General features: G+C 38.5%; 2 protein-coding genes across 5 annotated transcripts; one reads left to right on the top strand and one right to left on the bottom strand.

The window, feature by feature from the left end:
• The first annotated feature begins 163 nt into the window (after positions 1–163).
• Positions 164–6542, top strand: LOC118225449 (transcription elongation factor A protein 1-like). 3 transcript variants are annotated; one of them, XM_035413865.1, is made up of 10 exons: positions 164–244; positions 1364–1426; positions 1576–1681; positions 3259–3361; positions 3857–4005; positions 4127–4183; positions 4788–4942; positions 5030–5176; positions 5472–5543; positions 5759–6542. In XM_035413865.1, the coding sequence occupies exons 1-10, from the start codon at positions 179–181 to the stop codon at positions 5765–5767; spliced, it is 927 nt and encodes a 308-aa protein (XP_035269756.1). In that variant the 5' UTR covers positions 164–178; the 3' UTR covers positions 5768–6542. The 3 variants fall into 3 exon arrangements, with proteins under 3 accessions (XP_035269756.1, XP_035269754.1, XP_035269755.1); XM_035413863.1 differs by lacking the exon at positions 164–244 and adding an exon at positions 261–488; XM_035413864.1 differs by lacking the exon at positions 164–244 and adding an exon at positions 414–488 and having other exon boundaries at positions 3860–4005.
• Positions 6543–7658: 1116 nt separating this feature from the next.
• Positions 7659–20647, bottom strand: LOC118225452 (regulator of G-protein signaling 20). 2 transcript variants are annotated; one of them, XM_035413869.1, is made up of 5 exons: positions 20552–20647; positions 12256–12404; positions 10642–10731; positions 10021–10255; positions 7659–9627 (listed from the first exon to the last, which is right to left on the bottom strand). In XM_035413869.1, the coding sequence occupies exons 2-5, from the start codon at positions 12399–12401 to the stop codon at positions 9439–9441; spliced, it is 660 nt and encodes a 219-aa protein (XP_035269760.1). In that variant the 5' UTR covers positions 12402–12404; positions 20552–20647; the 3' UTR covers positions 7659–9438. The 2 variants fall into 2 exon arrangements, with proteins under 2 accessions (XP_035269760.1, XP_035269761.1); XM_035413870.1 differs by having other exon boundaries at positions 10642–10719.
• Positions 20648–23926: the final 3279 nt, after the last annotated feature.

Genomic DNA, 23926 nt, shown 5'->3' with positions numbered 1-23926 from the left:
TGACCATATTTTGGCGTATAAAACACCACAAACTTGTTGCATGCTTTGGTAGTTCGTTCGCTAATCGGAAATTGTTTTTTTGTTTTGCATATTATTTACGTATTATATAATATTTTGTGTTATTAATTTGAGCAAAATCAAATGGGTGGTGTATAGTTCAAAGAAAGCAATAGTGCGCATGTGCAGACGGCCTCACAGTAACATCACAGTTCTTGAGAAACTAGGACGCTCGTACCTGATTGTGGTAAGGTGGATCGGGTATTCCCTCCTCTTGGTGATTAGTCTGGTCTGCTTTGTTTGTGGTTGCGCTTGCTCAGCCAGCCGATGTGTTGTGCGTTTATACAGAGGTGGTTTTAAAACAAACTGATATTTATATTTTATAATTAGAGTGAAATATTGGTTAAAAAATTGAAATGGGCAAGAAAGAGGAAGAAGAAATTATTCGGATCGCGAAGAAAATGGATAAGATGGCGCAGAAAAAAAATGGGGTGAGATGTAGTTTGACATGGCTAAGCAAGCTGTGTTTGCATGATTTGGGCTCCGCTTTTGGGTCCCATTCATCGAATGAGATGCCTTTCCACCATATGGAGGAGACATAACAGGACATGACCTGTCCAGTTGTTATCTAGTTAACTTCTCAGAATTCCCACTGCTGTATTTGTTTCCGAGCGTGACTGAAACCCGTTTGTAGTAACGCTTGTTGGCTACACCACAACGGCACTCACTACAGGGCACCTATGTGATGGTCGTGTGTTGTTGGGCACTGTTGCTAACCTTCGCTAGCTAGCTAGCCATCTAGCAAAGAAAGTAAACATAGCTCCCTTGTTTGACAAGGCACGTTTGTGATGTTGTGTGAATCGTTGATTCCTTTATACATTTTTAACGTAAGGTTGTAGCTTTGCATTGTTTATCATTGGTCTGTTGACCAGTTAGTAATACTTGGTTAAAATCAATAGAATGAGGGCCTTTCCGATCCCCGTGTTTTTTAGCGCAGATGAAGCCGACATCACTAGCCGTGTGACGTTGTAGCTAACTTGCTAGGCTGCCTACTTTGGCGACGTGCACTTTCTGTGATCTGGAGCATTACTTTGCTAACGTGGCGATGGCATTAGAATGGGCTTTTGAGTAAACGAAAGCGTTGAACGTTCCTAGGTTGCGAATGACTTACAAAGTAAGAGTTCACAACGTAGCAACTAGTTTTTGCTCTCTGCATTAGTATTATTATGGACGACAATAATAATAATTCGAATATCTCATCGTACAGTGTTATAGTGTTGTATTGGTTAGTGAACACATGCCCTCATATTGTTTTAGGTAACCTTATGTTGACAATCTTTCTTAACTCCTGTCACTGTGTTTGTAGTCGGGCGCACTGGACCTGTTGAAAGAGCTGAAGAACATTCCCATGACGCTGGAATTGCTACAGGTGAGCAGTCCTCTACCTTTTCACCTGCCTTTCAGTGTTATTGAGAAAAGGCATTCAAAATGATATGTATATATATATGTGTGTGTGTGTGTATGCATACACACACATATATATATATATATATATATATAATTCATATTTGTTTTCAGTCTACCAGAATTGGGATGTCAGTGAATGCCATTCGCAAGCAGAGTACGGACGAGGAGGTGACATCCCTAGCAAAGTCTCTCATAAAATCGTGGAAAAAGCTCCTGGGTAAGCAAAATTAGTACTCAGAATCAGCTGTTTATCTTTACCGACTAGACTGAGATACAAACTGATGTTCCAGAAACACTAAGGAGATTTGGCTAATGGATTTTAAAAAAATAAAAACTTTTTTTTTAGATTTGCTGCCAACACAGTAGATTGAAAGAGAAAAGAATAAGACTACTATTTTATTTGACTTGCTGTCTCTAGCCTGACAGAACTTCCCCCACTACGTCACTGAACTGGACTTAATTGACATAATTATATTTTCAATAAGAATAAAGTGTAATTTAGTTGAAGGGCTTTTCTTTTTTTATGATATTTCATTTGTTTATTACAGGGTTCTACACTAACATTGTTTCCAAGGAGCACATGTGCTTCTAAGTAGAAAAATTTCTGTATTACATGATTTTCTAAATATAGCGATCGCATTTTATCACACTTGATTCAGCTTTTATGTTCCGTCTTACTGCATTTCTTTTTTCATACAGAAGTTGTCTTTGCGTTGAAGAATCCCCTTTGAGCTAAAGTATACTATTGGTACAGAACACATCCCCTGCAAATGGTGAGGTAGTGAGTCTCCTGGAAAAATAAGAGGTCTTCCTCTTTGTGATTTCTGAGCTGACCAGTGCTCTTTCTTCTTTATGATGTTCCAAACTGTTGATATTGGTTAGCCTAAGGTTTGGCTTACGTCTCTGACTGTTATTTTCTTATTTCTTAGCCTCATAATGGCTTCCTTGACTTTGATTGGCACAACTCTGGTCCTCATGTTGACAAGTGCCAATAACCAACTCCAAAGGCAATCAGACGGCTAAAATCAAAAGGGTAGATGTTAAATCCTCTCTTATACCTGCACTAAGGAAACAAATGAACACACCTGACTAATCAAAAAGCATGTACCGCCATTTGTCCCAAACATTTTGATGTCCTGGGACATTTTATAAATAGTCCTGTAATTTCTACATGATAAAATCAAATGTATTTAAAAAATACCCTTAAATAAAAGCCGAGAATGTACATTTTAACCACACGTGAATTGTTTATGATTCAAAAATTGTGGAGTACAAAGCCAAATCAAGAAAAAAATGTTTTTGTCCCAAACACGGAGCTCATTGTGTGTATGTGTGTATGTGTGTGTGTGTGTGTGTGTGTGTGTGTGTGTATGGTAATGAGTCTCAAGGGCTTAGTCAGGGGCATATGAATTAAATGCATATGGTCTAGTCTGTTGTACATCATTGCACTGACAATGCTTCTTGGCCTCAGCTCAAATTTTTTAGCTGGTAGGTAGCTATTGACCCATCATTCCAGCAGAGGGCACCTTTGTCATGATATGCTGGAGGATAACTACTACACTCAATGTGACACTGGGTCTTTGTAAATGTGTCAGACTTTAAATTACCTCTTGCTGCTATAGATGCATGTGGGTTATTGTATATATTTGTGCATACATGGTTAAGTATATGTAATTTAAGTCAAAAGAGATGTCAGTGTTTTGTAAATATATCATTGTTGTTTTTGATATTGTTTCTGGTCATATGCTAATGTGTCTGGTGTGTTGTTCTTTCTCTGTTTCACTACGGTGACAGATGAGCCTGGAGGTGGAGACAAAGCCTTAGAGGAGAAGAAAAAAGAACCCACAACTCCAACCGTCTCCTCTTCACAAAACAGCCCTGAGCCACGCGAGGAGAGGTGGGCCAATCAGCACTAACCATTATTACTACTGTTGGATCCCACTCAGTCCCACCTCACTTCCTGGATTGGACAGACTCGCTGTTGAGGCTCATTACGTGAACTGTGTCTTTGCACTGAAAATTCATTCACAACGGTGAGCCTTAAAAGGCACAAAGAAAGCTGGGTTTTCCCTGTTGTAATGTTTGAAATAGAACCTCCAGCTGTCATATAATGTGCAATTCTAATTGTGGCATGAAAGTGCCTTTTTAGTTTTCAACAAACAGTACATTTTTTAAAATTAACTTGAGAAACCCCATATAAAAAAGTGTCTTGCTTGTGTATGTAGATATATGTGGAACAGTCAATGGTAAGGTCAATTACACTTAGAAGGCTGTTGTGAATAAATGTCAGTGAAGTCCAACCAGACACCCTCCCATGGTTTTTGGGTTCTTAAAAAGCTAGCCGAGGTGCTTTGCTATCCCAGAGATTTGACTCTAATCCTTTGCCCCTTAGCAGCTCCAGTAGCAACTCAAGCAGCAAGAGTGAAAGCAGTGACATCACGGCCAACACGCTGATCACCACCTTCCCACGAGCGCCCAACACATCAGACTCTGTCAGGAACAAATGCAGGGAGATGCTCTCCAGTGCCTTGCAAGCAGGGAGTAAGTTGTTGGAGGCAAGCGTATCTGAAATATTTACTGTAGCCGGTGTTTCATTTTGATGATTTTGTTCTTATTTATGGTGAGTGTAGTTTATAAATGTTTTTGTCTGTCTTCCTTTCAGATGACTACATTGCTATTGGTGCTGACTGTGATGAACTTGGGGCTCAAATTGAGGAATATATCCTTTTAGATTTTAAGTCATGTTTGAAAGAGGAATTGCACAGCAATAACTGATGTAACTGAAATGCCATGTCAGGTGAAATCTATTTGTAAATGCAGAACCTAGCAATACAGGTACACACTGTATTCCACTCTTGGTGAGGTTATCACAGATCATATGAAGAAGCCCAACACTGGATATGTAAGTATAACATGTGGAAAGCTCCCATGCTTACCTTCGAGCAGTGTATTCTTGTCTGATCCTTGATCAGTTTGATTGGTATATTTGTTTTATGCTATGGTGGTGAGGTGAAGTGATTCATTGATGTTAGAGGTTTTTAACTAGAGGTAGTGTAGCATTTGGGTCTTGTGTAGGTGATGAGTTCTTTTTGTTTGCACTACTACATGCTTTAAGAGTTTTAACTATATTTCTGTAGTTACTGGTTGATTATTAACCTATTGAATGCACTTACTTTGTATTTTAAAACATTCTGGATAAGTGTATTTGTTAAGTAGATGTACTGTGTTGTAATTGTCAAGTTTGTGTTAAGATGCCACATATCAACTGGCTCAGTGTTGTGCTGTCCACTTGGCCCGAAAATACTCCCTTAACCAGTCAGCACGCGTCTTCCAGGAGTTCAAAAACACTGACATGAAGTACAAAAACAGAGTCCGCAGCCGGATTGCCAACTTGAAAGACCTAAAGAACCCCAGCCTCAGGAGGAACGTGCTGTGTGGCAACGTGCCCCCTGACAGAATGGCCAGGATGACGGCAGAGGTCAGAGTGCATTCGGTTCATCAGAAGGATGGATGCTGTCGCAGCCCTGTCACCTAATCTCTTTCCCTTCTCTTTTCCTCCGCACAGGAAATGGCCAGCGACGAGCTCAAGGAGATGCGCAAAAACCTGACCAAAGAGGCCATTCGCGAGCACCAGATGGCCCGAACAGGGGGCACAGAGACTGACCTGTTCACATGTGGGAAATGCAAAAAGAAGAACTGTACATACACCCAGGTATGGGAGAATATAACGAAGAAGGAGAAACAGCAAAAACTTCTAGCAGAAGAGTTCTCAAATCACCATTTATTGCAGAAAGCGGAAATGTGTGTAGTAAATAGGAAAATAAATTAAGAATTTCCTTTTTTAAAGTGGTCATAAATGACAAATGAGAACACTTTTTACTCATCTAATTCACTAATTATTTTAGTGAATTAATTTTTTCCTCGTGTCACAAGCAGTTCATATATGTATGCTGTTGTAATTTTGCTAAGGGTTAGAATGAACCAGGATTTCTGATCACTTTCCACAGGTTCAGACTCGAAGCGCTGATGAACCAATGACCACATTTGTCCTCTGTAATGAATGCGGAAACCGATGGAAGGTAGGCCTCTAACCTGCATGACTTTGGGTATCGTTGTTATGAACTTTGGTCCGTTCAGTTAAGCTGAACAGAAACAACAAGCTGATGTAAATCTGCTGTTCAGTGTTTGCATTCTTGATCTGTCCTTGCATAATATGTAAAAAGACCGCATTGTATAAAATGGTTGTTTGCATACTTAGGTGTTGAACATTATTGCTGGTTCTTTGTTTTCATAGTTTTGCTAGTTGGAGGAAGAATCATTGATGCGGAATGCAGCAAGGAAGACTGCTGGACCAGGATTTCATTTTGTACCTGTATTTGAAAAGGAAACTGTTTGGACCTTCACATGTAGTGAAACCTGCCACACAGATAGCCACAAATGAAAACACCACTGTTTTTATTGGATCCATATTACTCGATGAATAAATTCCTGTATTTTAACTATTCATTAGGTACAGCTGTCAAACTACGATTGATGTTAATGTGTTTTATTTTGTCATTTTTTTATATGTAGTTTGACATTAAACTTTGATCAGTAAGTACTGTTTTGCTCTGATTAATCCTTTTAAATATTATCTTCAGTTTTTTTAGATTTGGTTAACTCGCAGTTAAAAGTTCCAAATGGAGGCACATCATGTTCTTTTCTAAAAATCCTTCCTGTTTATAGCGTACTTTTGTGGTCTGCAGAAGTTGGAAGTCCTTGTCTAATGTGTGACATTCTCAGTAGTAAATTGTTTATCTCATTAGCAGGAATTGCTCATAGCACTACATGTCACAGCATTCTGTGTTGCTTACAGATAGGGCAGCTTTAGTGAGAACTGAGAGCTCATCTTCAGTCAGTGTTTTTCTAGTTGTTGATGGGCACACCATAAGCATCTCTTCTCCAAGTATGTCACCAGGGTGTCACCAAAATAGATGGGGAAAATGCTTCCTTCAGTTCTTCAAAGTCTCATTGTAGCTGACATAACCAAATTAGCTTGTGTGATTTAATCACAGAAATAAAATGTTAATTACAGCACATGAATTGTAGTCATTCAATAACCATCACTTTATTGGGTAAAATTCTGGAGGCCAATGTTTTTACCATTTAATCAGATATGCTCTTGCTTTTGAATTCTAGGAATGGGAAATGGATTTGAATGCTAATGAGTGCAGCATTTTATATCTAGGGCAGTGTATATGGAGGGCACTGAAGCATTGTAAAATGAAGAAAATGCAGACATGGGTATTATTCCACATTAGGTGTTTTGAGTGTAAACTTTAAAACAGTGAGCTGGGTCCACTTCTGATGGTGCTCTGCACTTTTTGGTGACTTGAACCATTTGCTTCATGTTCCATTTGTGGTACCAATATGATTTTCTGGCATTGTATGAGAGGAAATCGGTTATTTTTTTAATGGCAGAGGCTTTATGCACAGTAGCAAAAAGCTAATGGTGCGATGTTCCGTCCAGCTATAAACCACAGGGCAGCCAGTCTAAATGAGATGGTCAGAGGGTTGTGAATTTTAATCTTATGCATTATTAATGTAGCCTTGAAGCTAACAATGGAATGGTGAATGCAGCATCTCTCCTTTGTAATGTTTCCAGGTGCAACCACTTCAGTGTTGAATAAGAGGCCCTTCCCATTACCTTTGGTCACAAACATTGCAGACAGGCACCAATTGGCACTAAGTTCTGCTCTTACTTATCTCAGATTTCTCCCATGAAACAGTATCGATTTGTTATACAGTATCTTGACATTTATGTCCAGAATTCAAGGTAAAATATGATTCTGCCTGGCTTTTTACATTGTCTTCTGTCCTTCATCACTTATTTTATTTAGATCCTAAGATTCTAAAGTTAATCATTCAAAACAAATTAAACTTGCTTACATGAAAATACATACAAGCAAAGCCACCATTTCCTACTTTGTATAGAGGAACCCAGATGGAAAACAAATGTGTTCTGTTTCTGCACTACACTTGGCCACATATGTACAGAGATGAATGCCATGCACAGGTGTTAACCTAAAGGCTCAGCAGTCCTCAAGAGTTCAACTGTCTTTCTGTATGATGTGTGGCTCTGTAATGCCAGGGTCTATTTCTAATCCCACTGATCTCAATTAATTTCAATTTGATAAACATGGGACAAAAGAACGTTCGATAAAATTGTGCTTTATTATATTTTAAAAGAATTGGAATGCCCCCATTTTGTCAATTCAGTGGTAAAATCTAAACATAAACACATACAAGTCATCAAAAATGTCTCTCTTTGTAAACTCTGGTTTCAAAAGAAAATTACAATAACAGAAGCAAAAAAACATTTATAGGCAGTATAACTCCCAAACCACAGGTTTAGGTTACTAGGTTATTTGAGGTTGATCCACTTGATTTTTTCCATCTGCTCAAATTGCACATATCAAGTACATATAGACAAGTGACAGCACCACCCTTTTTACTTCCAAAATTGGCAAAAAAAATAGTTATTTTTCATGTGGCAAAAGGTTCAAAAGTTAGGATAGAACTTGGTCAACATAGATGTCACATACTGAATGTCAAGGCACTTCCCCAATTGTAGCTCTTGTCTTTGAGAACATGGCATGAACTGCAGGCAACAACAAAAACTATTGCAAAAGCTTTAAATAAAGCTTTATGGAAACAGAGCAGGGTCTTTGATGTCACTAGCAGGAAGTGATCTGAGATTATGTCTATTTTACATGAAGAAATGTATGGCCTATTCTTTATTTTAATTTTTATGAAATGTCTATATTCTTAGAAATGATCATGACTCACCTTCATAAGGAATCCTCATTTTTGTTTAACTGCATTAAAGTTTTTCCAGTGCCATAAAAACATAAATATGGACCTGAAAGTACAGAGGTCACAGTGATTTATAACTGAACCCTTATTATTTGACTAACACATATTTCTCAACTAAGCAAGCAGTATATTACAAAAATGTGAACAGAGCTAATGGAAAAAAAATGTAATTTTGTTCATTTAAAATACATAATAAATAATGTGTAATTTTACAAAGTCTTGCTATTTTAATACATGTAATTGTATGCATATATAGTACAATTTACAAATAATCCTATTCCATTTGAGGCACACAATTACAAATAGTAAAACCACAATATGTACACCTAGAATTACTGTTAGGAACAAAAAAGGGAGCACAAACTCCAAAAGACAGTCTTCAATCCATTATGACAGTGAGGTTAAATGTTTACAGTAGTCTTATGTTACCATACCATAATGAACTCCCTTTTTAAAATATTTGAAAAAATGTATGGTTGCCAGGTAATTTTGGTGGGTACCTTCAGCCTATGAAACATGCTGAAGAGGGTGCAAACATTAGAAAGCAAAATGAGTAAAACCCTTAACGATGACTTAAAACACATCTTTCCCTCTTAGTAGAAGAGATATGTCACCTTGGCAAGCTTTGATTCTCATACGCAGTTCACAGAAACAGGCAGGCAGGTATATGCCAAAAATTCCCTTTTCTATATTTTATAAGACAAAAACTATATATATATTTATATATATTTAAGTTGAGGAAATAACTTACCAGAAATATACTATGACTTCAACTTTCACAAATATAGTCCATAACATGCTTTTCCTTAAAGACAATAATATAAAATGGTAATAGGACAAAAAATAATAATTATAAAAAATAGAAATAAAATGTCAAAACGCATTTCATATCCTTTGGACTGTCTTGCTTTGTTGATGTGGTAGCGAGCTCACGGCACTGAGCCCTAAGCTGATTTGAGATGATAAAGTCCAGAGTAAAGGAAGCCAGGCTCAGGCCCATTGTAGATCACTACAGCTGTAAAATCCCTGCAAGGCGCACAAAAGCCCTCTTCCAATAGTCTACTCTAAATAATTTACAAACAAAAATAAAATAGTAACGACAATGAAAAACGACAGAGCCTATGATTCCACAGACTGCTCCGATAAGAGCTGAAGCAGACTCGTGTAGGCTGAAGAGTTCATGTAGCGAGGATATGAGTCTCTTTGCATTAGCGTGTAGATCTGGAGCTGTGCATCATCAAAGGTATGGGAGGTTGGCTCCAGCATGTTTCTGTTGATCACTTCTCGAACCCGGGAGTCCAAACTCACCTGGACAGAAAATAAAAGACAGAATTACACACATGGAGAAGAGAAATAGGTCACACTACTGCAGTGGTAGTACTACTGTAGGTTAACAATGCTCCATAAAATTGAATTGACCCATTGGGCCCTCATTAGACTCAACGCAAATGTTCACTGCCAGTAGACTCAATATTTTATGACGCAATTAAAATCAAACACTTATATTAATATAAAAACACTATATAAATTTCTTCATATGAAAAAAGTTTAACTTTTGTCTCTCAACAAGGTCAAGGTCTTAAATCCAAAAACGTGCAAAGTGGTGATTAACATCTTTTTCTGTTCAGTCTCTTGCAACTGCAAAATAATTTTACCTGACAATGGGGGAAATTATGCAGTGTAAAATGTAAGTACACATACCTCTTTAGGTGAAAGGATTGACACGTAGTCTTCATATATTAGTCGCACTTTTTCCTCTACAACACCTTTGTTTGTCTCCTTTTTGAGGTCTTCGCAGGCTAACCAAAACAGCATGTTTTCTTCGCTGAACTCTGTCCGTAGAAACTCCCGGAAGGCGTTCCTCCCAGCTGGGCTGTTCATAAGTTTGTCAAAAGATTGTCCCCAGGCACGAACCTCTTCCACAGTGGGCTTCAGGCTTCAGGAGGCAAGAACAAAAAAGGTAATGTTTGGAAACAGCAGGGACCCATTCCCAAAACTTTTTGAAAGTTAGATACTGTGTTAGATTTTGAGGCACTCTAAGACTCTTTTGACTCTGAGAGAATGAAGAAAATTGAAAGCAAATGACATCTCTGTGTAATAGAAAAAGTAAATAATTTACTAATCATATGCATATGCCTGTAGACAACCAATGACAAGGGAAGGATTGAGCACTTCCTGTCATTCAAGCCTCTACCCTACACACTTGGTGCAATGCAGTTTGGTCAACTGCCCTTGAAGCCCCCTCTCATCATTTGCATGAGCTCTGGCATGAATGGCCTATTGCTTTGATTACAGCGAGGATCAGAGGCTGCTGTGACTGACCTTTCCTCACAGTTTGTGGTCCCCTCTATCTTGGCGTCGCAGGAGGTCCGCCGGGCACTCTCAGCCCCCTCGTCATTCCTAACAGTGAGACTGTAAGGTTAAAAAAAAGATGATCATCCGATCCAAGAAGAGACAGAGCAGGACAGGGATATCCAGCAAAGAATAGCTCCTTTCAAGCCCTCAGAGTATCTGATACCTCCAGAGCTTGCAGTCAGAATCTGACTGAGCGTGATGATTTTTTTCTCATCCATCAGAAGAGTGCTCTAGCACATGTGCACCGCGTTTGTGCAGCAAAAATACATGCATCACTCCCACGCAGCAGCACACCGCATACATATTTCATTAGAGAACAGGGAAAACCTGTAAAGCTCCTGCTGGTATGTCCCCAAAATAGGAAAATACACGCTTACACACTTCGGTTAGCTAGCTCTTTTATGTCAAACTGAAAATTTTCATCCTCTGTAGCATCAAAATTGCAGTCTATCTGTACACAGAATGTTAAGGCATAGTACAGCTTAGTGCCAGCTTTATCGACATGTCACCAGTGTATTTCATCCAAGCTTTCACAAACAACTCTTTTAAGAAAAGAGAATCTAGGGTATATTTATGTAAACCCCATTGGAGGAGCTGGACGTAAGCACTAGCATCCTCCAGTCCTCTAGGGTCTGCTGTGCCATAATTAAGCACCACAGTGTTCCGCCAGGTATAGAAGTCACTTGGCTGTAATGTAATTAAAACCCGGTGAGACTTCAAACCTATCTGTAGTCATGTTTTTAGCCGTGAAATATTTGCAGGATTCAACTGAGTAAAAAACAAGATTCTATACCTAATTGGAGCTGCGCTACCAAATTGTACCTGATCTACTGTGTTTATTTCTGCCAGCTAGACCAAGACATTTAGCTCCAGAATCTTCCATTGAAAGCAGTTGTCATCACTGACCAAAGGCTAATGTTCCAAACACTAATGGACTCTAAGGAAGATATTCTGTATGGAGGAAAATGCAAGTAGCAATGTTCAGAGAAGCACTGAAAAAACTAGAACAAGAAATGTCAGACCACATCCTAATGATCCCATGAAAGGTTTTGGTAACAACTGTACATGTTGACATGGACGCTTTGAGTAGCACTTTGAGCTGCTTAGTCCCACACTGCAGTATCAGCTATTTTGAGCGTCCTGCTGGCATTGATATTACAATGCTTCTGTGTAAAAGAAGCCTGGACCAGCATAGCCTAACAATCACTATTTCACAATTTCAATAAAAAATGTAAATAATATGAAATAATAGAGTAAAATTCAGTATTGCGAATTTACAAGGTCACAATACACCTACAAATATATACAAATACCCTGAATTTCACCCCAGCCTCATTTTCAATACATAAATCCAGTAAGGCATACAAGCACATCATTGCATAAAGTAGATGATAGGTGTCCCAGTAGAGCCGACTCTGGGATGTTCTGCTTGAGCTTCGCCAAACATTTGATTACAGACCCGTCAGAGGTTTCTTTTTTTTTACCCATCACAGGGTTTTCTGTGCGGGCCTGGGGCAAGGTGTGGGCTCACAGTAATGACTGTCTGCAGAACCCCCGCCCCCTCCCCATTTACATACATACCAGGAGCAGCTGCAGCAGCAGCACCAGCAGAAGCAGCAGGCGTTGGAGCCCCTGTTCCCCGCGCCGTGCGGCGCCTGGACGGCGCTCGCCGTTTCCTGCTGCACCGACATCTGTCGCTTGCGCATCTCCATCCGCTCTGATCCCATGAGCTGCGGGAGGGAACACGCCAATGGCCTGAGCGCGAGAGACACTCTCATATATATACAGCACATAAGTCACATGCATCAACTGCGCTGCACGCACACCGCTTGAGATCAACACACGTGCTTTTTACAGGGGATACAGTCTGCGCCAGTGTCTCACAAACAAGTGTAAGCGTCGCTATTTGTTATAACAGTGTTATTCCCCTATCACTGTAAAAAAAGTGGAGTACAAATAAAGATTCATTTTTTAATGATAAGGCAAAAGAAAAAGGCCATCTGGGTCACAGATACATAAGACAAAGAAGCATGTAAAAGAAAAGTAGTAATAAAATTTTTAGTGACCATGTACATGGCAGTTTTGGTGCATTATTTAACAACCATTAATTAAATCTGAATGAGCCGGACAGGAATTTCATTTTGAGCATGTGTAAGCCTGTGGGGAAATGGGCATAATCGAATAAACTGACATACTACTTAATAAACCACTTGATAAACGTTTATATAGATAATCATAACTGATAATAGTAGTACTAGTACTGTTATTTGCTCTTTTCATTGTGAATACATATTTCTTATCTCATTTGTAAAAAAGAACAGGTGCCTAGTTTACAACACAAATTAGGTTAATTGTTTCTGTATTCGAACACCGCTGGAAGCAGAGAAGCTCACCAACTCACAAACACCAGCAGGTGCCACGATAATCAGGGACACACAATCCCATCGAGCCATCTACCTGATCTGTAAACTGCAATTCCTCAAATATACTTTATAATTTCTGAACCACAATTATAATACTATAAATTATTTTTGAACCTATAGGCAAGTGGCTCCTTCCCCATTTTTAATTATTTTTTTCAATACATATGGTCAAAAGAGGGAAAAGCAGTACATAGCATATTAATGATGGGAATTTAATTTGAATGGATTGATTATATGCTCAATGAGGTGCAAATGGTTTGCTGTTTTTATGTGAAGAAAAAAAAACATTTATTACACACGTGTTCTGCTCCAAACAGCTTCCACTGGTGATTCAAAACAGATGCAGCCATTTTAAGTTATCAATGCCTTCCTTCTGGCACATGATACCTACAGTAAATGTACTGGTGCTTTTATGTCTGGCAACTGCGTTATGAATCATACATACTATACTACCCACTCATGTTATAAATGAACATGATTCAGTGCACTCATTTGCTTAAAGTCTTATATCTCATTTCATTTTTTAATGTTGGTATATGGCACATTCTCACTTCGATTAAGCTGCTACTAGAATACAAAAAGTTGCAGTACTAAAGTTTTCCTCTAAATTTATCCTACAAGCCAAGTTCTCCATTTTAACCTTCATGATAACAATATCAAACTTCTTTTTACCTTCATGGGCTTTTCAGCCAACCCCATAACGTCACTGCGTGTTCTGCTAGGACTCTTGAATTGCATCAAACCCTCACACCAAATGAGTTTATATGATTGACACACCTGCAAAGAGTCAACTTCTCTGCACTCACTCAGCTTGTTGAGCAAGCATTCTTTGAACTTTGTTTTTACTTTGTCTGAACTGGATTTATTGTAACTTGCTGCTCCTCATTACTCACTTAAAAGTCTAAGTCTATGTTTATGTCTAACCCCATCATTAATAGCCATTGTTACACAGATGTACTTTATTCTTCATGATCATGTTTGAAACCTTCTTCTTGACCCTTAAAGCTTTGCCTAGTCAAACCTCTTCCATAATCCTCTATGCTCTGACATATCTTGCTCACAAGATAGGGGCCTTTTATCTTTTCCGAAAGCATAGCCAAAGAAAACAACCCAACGATGGATCATTCAGGTATTAGGCAGTCCAGTTATGGAATACTTTAACAATAACCATCTGAGAGCGAAAGTCTATGATCTATAAATTATGGTGCTATGTGAAACCATTCAGAAGTTATATGCCTTTTTGTGAGAAGCCACACCCACTGCAACACTCACCCAGGGCAATCAGTGTAAAAAGTTAATAAGGTCTTCCCAGCCTCATGATCAGTCTTTCCCCAACGTTTTGTGGTATTATGTGAATCCACTGGGACGTTACTTGCTTTTTTTTTTTTTGAGAAGCCACACCCACTGCCATACCCTTCAACTAACTGACATGAAAAGTTAGTCCTTCCTTGTCCCGATCAACCTTCCACAAAGTGATATGGCATTACGTGAATCTGTAAGTTATATGCCTTTTTATGAAAAGCCACACCGATTGCCATGTCTCGTTCTGGTCAATTGGTGTGAAATGTCAATCAGTTCTTCCTGGCCCCATTACCAAGCTTTCCACAAAGTTTCATGCAAATCCATTCATAACTTTTGCAGATATCCTGATAAAAGTCAAGACAGATGGATGGAATGGGGGTGAAAACCATGTCAACTTAATTGGCAGAGGTAATTAAATCAGTTTAGCCATGCCTGCCTCCTTACTGCTCGCTGAAAGAGTGGTGGAAACCATACCAGAACGCAGAAACTCCAAAACAAATGTTTTTTAATGCTTTTGCATCTTGTGTAATTCACGTGCTGTATATGATATAAGATGTGCTTTAAAATATGTTGGATAAACTAACATTTGTACATTGTACATCCCCTACCAATAAAGGTGTGTTATACTCAAACAAACACAACTATAACAATAGAAATGTTGACGGAATGAACAATATTAAGGATCACGCAATACAATTTCTTCAGCAAATTTTTACATCCATTATTTTTAATTAAATAAATTTCCATTCCCCAGCGAATGTATAATTTCCATTCCCCAGTGAATGAAAATGAGAGAAAATTAGAGACAGGAAAAAAAGAAATAAAATTGTGGCCATGGTGGAATCCTCTGAGATTAATTAGCTGTACAAACCTCCACCTGCTTACTCACATGTAGCACAACTCAAGGGGTAAACAAAGGCTAGGGGCCATCCTGGGGGAAAGACACAGTACTCACTAGTAACACTGCATAGGCGTGAAACTAATTATTAGAGGGAACTATTTTGGTGAAGTAGAGATCTCCCACATTACATTACATTCCACTTGCTAGTGCGGTACTGCATATCCATTTCAGCAGGGGTTACATATTATTGTGCCATACCATAACTCTGTTGCAGTCCTGTTACGTGAATTCATTTTTTTGTGTTACCAGCTTTCTTGCAATTATGTACTAAGACCAAAATTACTTACTTTCCTTCATCACTGCTCTGTGTCTCTTTGAAGAACGTGCCTGAAGCTATTTATCGATACAAATGTCTTAATGTTCATTTGTGATGTTTCTAAAAGCCACTCTATGTTGTAATAAATCTCCCAGAATAACTAAATTAGATTCCACTTCTCCTTTCACACTATGCCTATGTAGGTCATATCGTAGATTTCCCTTTTTTTTCCGACATAAAACCTATTCCTCCTGTTCTCATGAAGAAACTGTTAATGTCTCTCTTAATCCGAAGATGTGTTCCAATTTCAAAAAGAGGTTATATATAATGTGGAACTACCGGTATCTGGAACTGCAGGGTTTTTTGTACATTCACTGTATTACTAAACATACACCTTTAAATTATTACTAGTATAATGTAGCTTTCAAAATACATTCAGAGTCCACTTTATTAGGGACACCTATCAAGTACCAGATAGGACCCCATTTTGCCTCCAGAACAGCGTGAATTATTTGCTGCATGGATTCAACGAGATGCTGGAAACATTCCACAAGGAATTTTGGTCCATGCTGAATTAATAGCATTATGCAGTTCCCGTAGATTTTTTGGCTACACATTCATGTTACCCCTCCTTCTATCTCATCCAAAATGTGCTCTGTTGGATCAAGATCTGGGGACGATGCAGGCCATTGGAATAAACTCAAGTCACTTTCATGTTTGTAGAACATGCCTAAAACGTGTGCTTTGTGATACAGCACATTATTCTGCTGGAAGTAGTTTGAAAAAAGGACAGACTGTACCATAAAGAGATGCACATCGTCGGCAATAATGTTAAGGTACAGTATGCTGTGACATTGAAATGATGCTCAATTGATGTTAAGGATCCGAATGCATGCCAGGAAAACACTCCCCACACCATCACACCACCACCAGTCTGCACTGTTGACACAAGGCAGGACGGATCCATGCATTCATGCAGTTTATGCCAAATTCTGACCCTACCATCTGCATGTCACAGCTGAAATCAAGATTCATCAGACCAGGCAATGTTTTTTTCAATCTTCAATCATTTAGTGATTGTGTGTCCACTGATTTTCCTATTCTTAGCTGACAGGAGTGGAACCCTCCATGCTTTTCTGCAGCTGTAGCCCATCGGGTTTAAGGTTTGATGTGTTGTGCGTTCTCAGATGCCCTTCTGCACAGCACTGTTGTAAACTGCTGTTATTTGAGCATTTGTGGCCTTCTTGTTACTGTAGCTTGAAAGAGTCTGCCCATTCTCCTCTGACCTCTCTCATTAACAAGGCGTTTTTGCCCACAGAACTGCCACTCACTGGATGTTTTTTGTTTCTTCTTTTTTCTGGATGTTTAGCACACCATTCTCTGTAAACTCTAGAGACTGCAGTGTGTTTCTGTTTCTGAGATGCTGGAACCACCACGTCTGGCACCAACAGTCATACTATGGTCAAAGTCACTTAGCTTACACGTTTTACCCATGCTAATGTTCGGTCGAGCAACAACAAAACATCTTCACCGTGTCTGCATCGTTTATATATTGAGTTGCAGCCGCAAGATTACTGTTTGGGAGAGCAGACTACTTGTGTTAAAAAGCTAATTTTGTGTAACTACTGAAGTGGCCACTGTATATATTCACAATAATATTTCTAATTTGTCTTATTTTTCTGTGTGGCAGATTAATTTTATGTGATTATCCCATGTGTAATTGTGTAAAAACGATGTAAGATATAGGCTAGGCCTTGGTCACAAGGTCAATAAGCTTTGTATGTCTGTGCGTTCTGACATTTTCTGATATGCTACAGTTGGTTGATATGGCTAATTCTATCAGGGATTTGACCATTACAGCAAGACAGATTATTTCACATAAAGCACATTGAGTGTTTGATTTATAAAAGGCCATCAACTACCTCCTGGAAGGCACTTATTTGGCCTTTGATCTGCAGACTTGTCTGTAAAACAGTTCTTGTGGCTCTGTGCACCAGGGTATTATCCAGCATAGTCAATGATCGTACATCCTGCCAGGCAGGAGGGGCCTGACAATTGCACTGCTAAAGAAGAGATTAATGAACTGGTGGAGAGAGGTCAGTGAATCCTAAAACAGCAGTTGGAATTGCTAACACAAGTTATCTCTTGAGGGCTTTAATACTCATGTGAATGTCAAAATAAAACAGGTGTTTTTTTATGCAAGCATTTCAAATCATTCAGCTTTTATATATGATCTCAGAAAATAAAGCTGAACTGGCTAGACTGACGTTCGTGCTGACTAGCTTGCAGTGTCTACATTTTAATCCCTCTTACAGTTAGCTAGCTATTAGATAATGTTAGCGATCTAGCTTGTTGTCTTTAAAATGTCGATCAGATTTGTTTGTAATTAAGTGCTTTGTGAGCTTGTTTCACTTGGGATTCAAGTAATATTTCCACTGTGTGTATGAGATACTGAGAGAAAAAGAGGGAGAGAGGGAGATAGCGAGAGATGCTCTCTAAAGCAAAAAAATAATCATAGGTCCCATCATGGCTTATCAGTTTGCCTTTGTGGAATGTACTAGTGAAAGGAAAGCCTCAGACATTGCAAACTGTGGGAAAAGGTAGCCTAATGTAGTAATGCAATAAAACTTACACTTTATAAAGTGGTGTTCAAAGAAATATTTGGACAGCGACTGAATATTTGTTGTTATAGCTTTGTACTCCAGCACATTCGATTTGAAATGAAATAATGAATAATATGAGATTAAAGTTTAGACTGTGAGCTTTAATTTAGGGTATGTACATCCATATGAGGTGATCCGTGGTGGAACAGCCCTTTTTAAACACTTCCCCCCCAATGAATGGGAAGAAAAAGTAATTGAACAAATGAACACAATCTGAATAAAGTAATCGTATTTAGTACTTGGTTGCAAATCCTTTGCATTTGATTACGACCTGAAGTCTGTGAACCACAGACTTCACCAGACACTCTGTTTTCCCTGCCAGGCCTGAACTGCAGCCATCTTCAGTTACTGTAGGTTTCTGGGGTGTTTTGCCTTCAGTCTTGTCTTCAGAAAGTGAAACGCATGTTCAGTTTAATTCAGGGTGGGTGATTGACTTAGCCAGTTAAACGCAATCCACTTTTTGGCCCTGAAAAACTCCTTGTTTGCTTTAGCAGTATGTTTGGGGTTATTGTCCTGCTGCAAGAAGAAATTCCATCCAGTGAATTTTGAGGCATTTGGTTGGATCTGAGCAGATACATGCCCAAGCCATAACACTACCTCCACCATGTTTCACAGATGAGGGGAGTGCTTTGGATCATGAGCAGTTCCCTTCTTTCACCAAACTTTCCTCCTTCCATCACTTTAGTACCGGTTAAGACTGTTCTCATCTGTTCATATGAATTTGTTCCCAACTATGAAGTTTTCTATGCACTTAAAAAAAAAACTCTAACCTGGGTGCTCTGTTTCTCAGGCCTACCAGCAGTTTGTATCTTGCGGTGATCCCTCTGAAGTTATGCTGGTGTTGTCTTCTCTTTATGGTAGTGTTTGACACATCTATAGTATGCCTACAACCTGGAGAGTGCTCTTGATCTATTAGACAGTTAAAAAATGGATTTGCTTCACAAATTCTTCGGTCATCTACAACAGTGGTCTACCCGATAATTTGCTATTGCTAAGCTCACCATTGTTCCTATCAATTTATCAAACTGTTGAATTTGACATATCCAATGTTTTGGCTATGTATTTTATTGATTTATTCTGATTTTGCAATCTCATGATGGATGACCTGCTTTACTGGCAATGACCCTTATTTAGTTCTCACATTGAGAGATAATAGCAACAGCCTCCAAATGAAAATTCCACACTGCGAATCAACTCTAGATCTTTTGTTAGCTTTCTTTGTGATGCAAAGACAAACAGCTGGCCAAAAACATCTGAGCAACCATTTGTCCAATTGCTTTTGTTCTGGTAAAACAGGGGACTGTGCATAAAAACGGCTGTATTTCCTACAAGGATCACCTGACATAGATGTAAATACTCTCAAATTAAATCTGACAGTTCACATGTTATCTTCATATGTATTGTTTTATTTCAAATCCAATGGGCTGAGCCACAGACAGTGTCACTATCCGAAATACTTGCACACACACGCATATATATATATATATATATATATATAATTTTTTCACAGCCTAAGCCTACAGGAGATGTCAAATATTATGATATTCAAAAATAATACTTGGTATATCCACATATCTCTACAACGATAATGGTCTGTGCAGTATTAAAATGAACACAGCCAACATGTTCTATACAAAACCCGTATTCTTTGTCATCAGTTTCACTACACATGACATCAAACTTGCCCATACCGGTTGGCAACAGAAGCAAAAAGACAGTTACAGTAGCTCCTGATTTCACTGTGGGGGACGACAGTGGAAGTAAAGGCGTTGCTCATGAATCAAAACGCGAGCATCAATGTATCGCATCAAATTGTGGTATACATTAGTCAGTGCCTGAATAAAAGCTTATCCTAGAAATATCTGAAAACTAAATGAGCAGTCGTCGAACACAATGCTTAAACGCCAAAACATATTCCAGAAAAGGCTGCCTATCTATTTATATCTAGCAAAGCAGATGTGTCACAAAATGATTCGGTTCATTCATGTCGCTACAATCTTAGAATTTTAGCTACACTAGCCAAACATTTTGCAAAACAATCCAATAAAAGCAGCCGAATATTGGACATGCAACATTTTCAATGCCCTCCACTTAGCACGAAACCGAGCCATTAAACGAATAGCACTGCCATCAAATCATTAGAAAGTAATCCATGAAGAGGTGCTAGCTAGCAACAATACAGATCCATCGTCCAGGGCAACCCACTGAAAATATATTATTTGCCTTGTGCTCGATCACATTTACAATAAACACTTATGCTTAATAATATTGTCATTATTTCATGCCACTTCACGTTAGCATATCCTTCTAAGATGCATCCCGGGATACTCACAATTTCACCATGTATGCCAGTTCGACGTAAATCTTTGCCTTGATTACATCCGTTGGCACTAGGGTTTTCAGAGACCGGCTGCTAAGTATCCATGCGCATGCGTCTCGGGCTCCCCCATTAAGGACAGCACTAGTACCACTACTACTACTAGGAGTATTACCAGTAGTATAGATATTTTAGTGCTTAATTAGTTGTAATCAGTACCATGTTGAGACCTTTTGGGGGTTAGGCGATCAAAGTGAGACAAGCACACACAAATCTATAAAAACATCAAGTTATTGTGCAGAATATATTTCACCAAAATGACTTGAATGGAAATTAACGACAGCCACACTAATAATGCAAATATTAATTTTTGATCAAATCAAAGGGGTACATCAAGCAGGTCCCTCTTCTGCTCGTGCCTGCTTGTAATGATGTTACACTAGTAGTCATCAGGACTCACAGACAGATATACAGTGCAGTGCATAAGTATTTGGACAATGGCACAATATTTGGTCATGTTCCCCAGCATATTGAATTTGAAATGAAACAATGAACATGATGTTACAGTGCAGACCGCCAGCTTTAAATTACATGTAGGAATTACAGCCGTTTTTATATATAGTCACTCAATTTTCGGGGATCAAAAGTAATTAGACAAATTAACATAATAATGAAATAAAGTCCAACTATTTAGTCCTTGGTTACAAATCCTTTGCCTGCCTGATGACTGCCTGAAGCCTGTGACCCATTCACATCACCAAATGCTCAGTATCTTCCCTGTCAATGCTCTGCCAGCCCTGTACTGCTGCAGCCACACTTTCTATTCTTCTATTACTTGTCATCCGCTACAGTGATCTTCTGTGGTCTACCAGGTCGCTTGCTATAGCTGGGCTCACCAGTGTGATTTTGTTTTCAAAAAATGTATCAGGTGGTTGAATTTGACATACCCAATGTTTTGGGGGTGTCTCTAATCAATTTATCCAGATTTTTCAACCGCAGGATAGCCGACGGACAATGACACTTATTTGGTCCTCATGTTGAGAGACAACTGCAACAGACTCCAAAAGCAAATTCCACACCTAGAGCAAACTCTAGACCTTTTTTTTTTTTTGCTTCATTATACTGGACTGACAATACAAAGGCACACAGCTAGTAAAGAAATGTCTGAGCAGTGATTTTGTTAATCTGTCCAATTACTTTTGCACCCCTAAAATGGTGGAATTACACAGTAAAATGTTCAGTGTTAATTTGACTCTAACAGACTGCATTTTGTCCCACTCTAGTTCAAATGTACTCTGAGTTGAATTAACACTCGATATTTTACTGTGTATGTATAAGAAGGACTGTAATTCCAACACGGATCATCCCATATGGATGATAAATAGTAGTAGGCTCTAGGTCATTGAATCTTATATTTTGGGCAGTCAGGCAGAATGTATCAATTTATTCAATTTATTATTAATGATCAAATCGACGTTCGACTAATGGACACAAAGGTCATTATTATTATTATTATTATTATTATTATTGTCTAATGATCATGATTTCAGGCATCAATTGAAGTGCGCATATAAAAAAGGAATCGAACACACACTATAACACACAGTGTGTATTGTCAGTTATGAGCTGACTGAGCATTTTTCCCATGCACCAATAACCCTGTTATACCACTCAATTCATTAGTTTTTATGGATATGCATGGACATGAGTAATATGAATTTTAAATTGAGTACTTTATGTAGTAAATTAAATGCATCCAAAGAGTAAAATCTGTCAGCATAAAGCTTAATTATGTTTGCCTGACAACAGCCAGAGTGAAAATAGTGGATGAGAAGAAAGGACACTAAAACATTTTTACTATTTCCTGCAAGGGTAATGGATAGCCTGTCAGAATGTGAATAAAGGGCCACTGAAAAACCAGACCCCACTAGATGGCAGTAAATAACTACATATTTCAGGATGCCTTTTTAATGTTCCGGTTTATTTATTGTCATGATTCGTTTAAGTTCTGTGGGTACTTTCCATTTATGATATTGAATTCAAACTGAGTTTTCTATTATTCAGTGTCTGAAGTTACATCCAGACATCCTCTCAGAATGCCAGACAAAAGATATATTCATTCTGCCGTCTTTGGCCTTGCATTTACCAATTGTGAGGCTCTTTTTTAACTCCATTGACCTCTGGACTCATTTCCAGATGGGTTTGAGTGAAATAGAATCCTTGTGTGTGAGTCCTTACTGAAATCCCAGACAGCCACATCATACAAAAATCAACACTGCACCAATGAGACTGGAGGAAACTTTTGTGGAGGTCTGCAAAGGAGTGGGCAAAGAATCACAAAGTTGTTCCGGGATGGAAAATGATTTTGCCATCACAAACTGATATTGATTGAAGGTTGCAAAAAAGAGGAATTTATTTTATTGCATTTTAAAAAACAATTTCACATGGGAAGAATTAAGCTGTTCAGCTATTTCAGAATGTACTGACAGAGAGGAATTTTTTTTTTTAACTAAACAGATAACCCATAAAGAGCCATGCAGGACTATTGAATCTATCCACCGTGTGGTTAATCCTTAACTTTCACAAATGTATTCAACCAAGTACATTATCTTTATGAATACACTTGTCAGAGTCTCAAATCAGAACTGATTCTCAAAGTAAACACACACACACACACACACACACGCACACACACACACACACACACACACATCCAGTTTTGATTGAATACTGAAATTCATCTCATAAGATTCCCAGTTAAAGTGACATCTACGTTAGCATAAACACAAATAATTCTCCCCACAGTCTTACTGAGATTCAAGTGCAATGTTTTCTTAATGCAAAAAACGACGACAAATGCATTAAAACAAAAAGGTCAAATAATGGTGAATACTGTAATACGCACCAGTTGTTGGAGAGACATAACTAAAACAGTCATTCAGCATTTAGGAGTTCTGAGGAAGCCAATCAAGGTAAGTGAGACAGCTCCATATTGCCTGAAAAGGTTACAAGCTACTCCACATTGATTGTAATTTTGCATTCAGCGTCTCTTCCATAATTACATGTGAAGACGCTTTTTAGCACTCTGGAGTGCAATGATTTTTTTATCAGCTGTACACCAGAGACCAGACTAAAATCGCTGCTTCAAACAATAGATTTCCTATTCAGTGCTGTCCTTGGTTGATGAGATTTAAATGGAGGCCGTAACACAATTTTCTCAGTAATAACAATGGCTAGTACAGCGGCTTTTCAGTGAGTCGAATGATATGGTTCTAACAGACCTTAAAGTCAATGCAGAAGTGTCATTCTAAGGACATGATGACTCACTGTAGATTCAACATTAAAATTTCAGGTTTTAATCTCAAACACTGAAACACTTTCTGTCCATAT

Source organism: Anguilla anguilla, chromosome 4 (assembly GCF_013347855.1).
Source record: "Anguilla anguilla isolate fAngAng1 chromosome 4, fAngAng1.pri, whole genome shotgun sequence".
In the NCBI taxonomy this organism is placed as follows: Eukaryota; Metazoa; Chordata; class Actinopteri; order Anguilliformes; family Anguillidae; genus Anguilla; species Anguilla anguilla.
The sequence above is the reverse complement of the archived record's forward strand: the minus strand, read 5'-3'. Positions and strand labels throughout refer to the sequence as shown.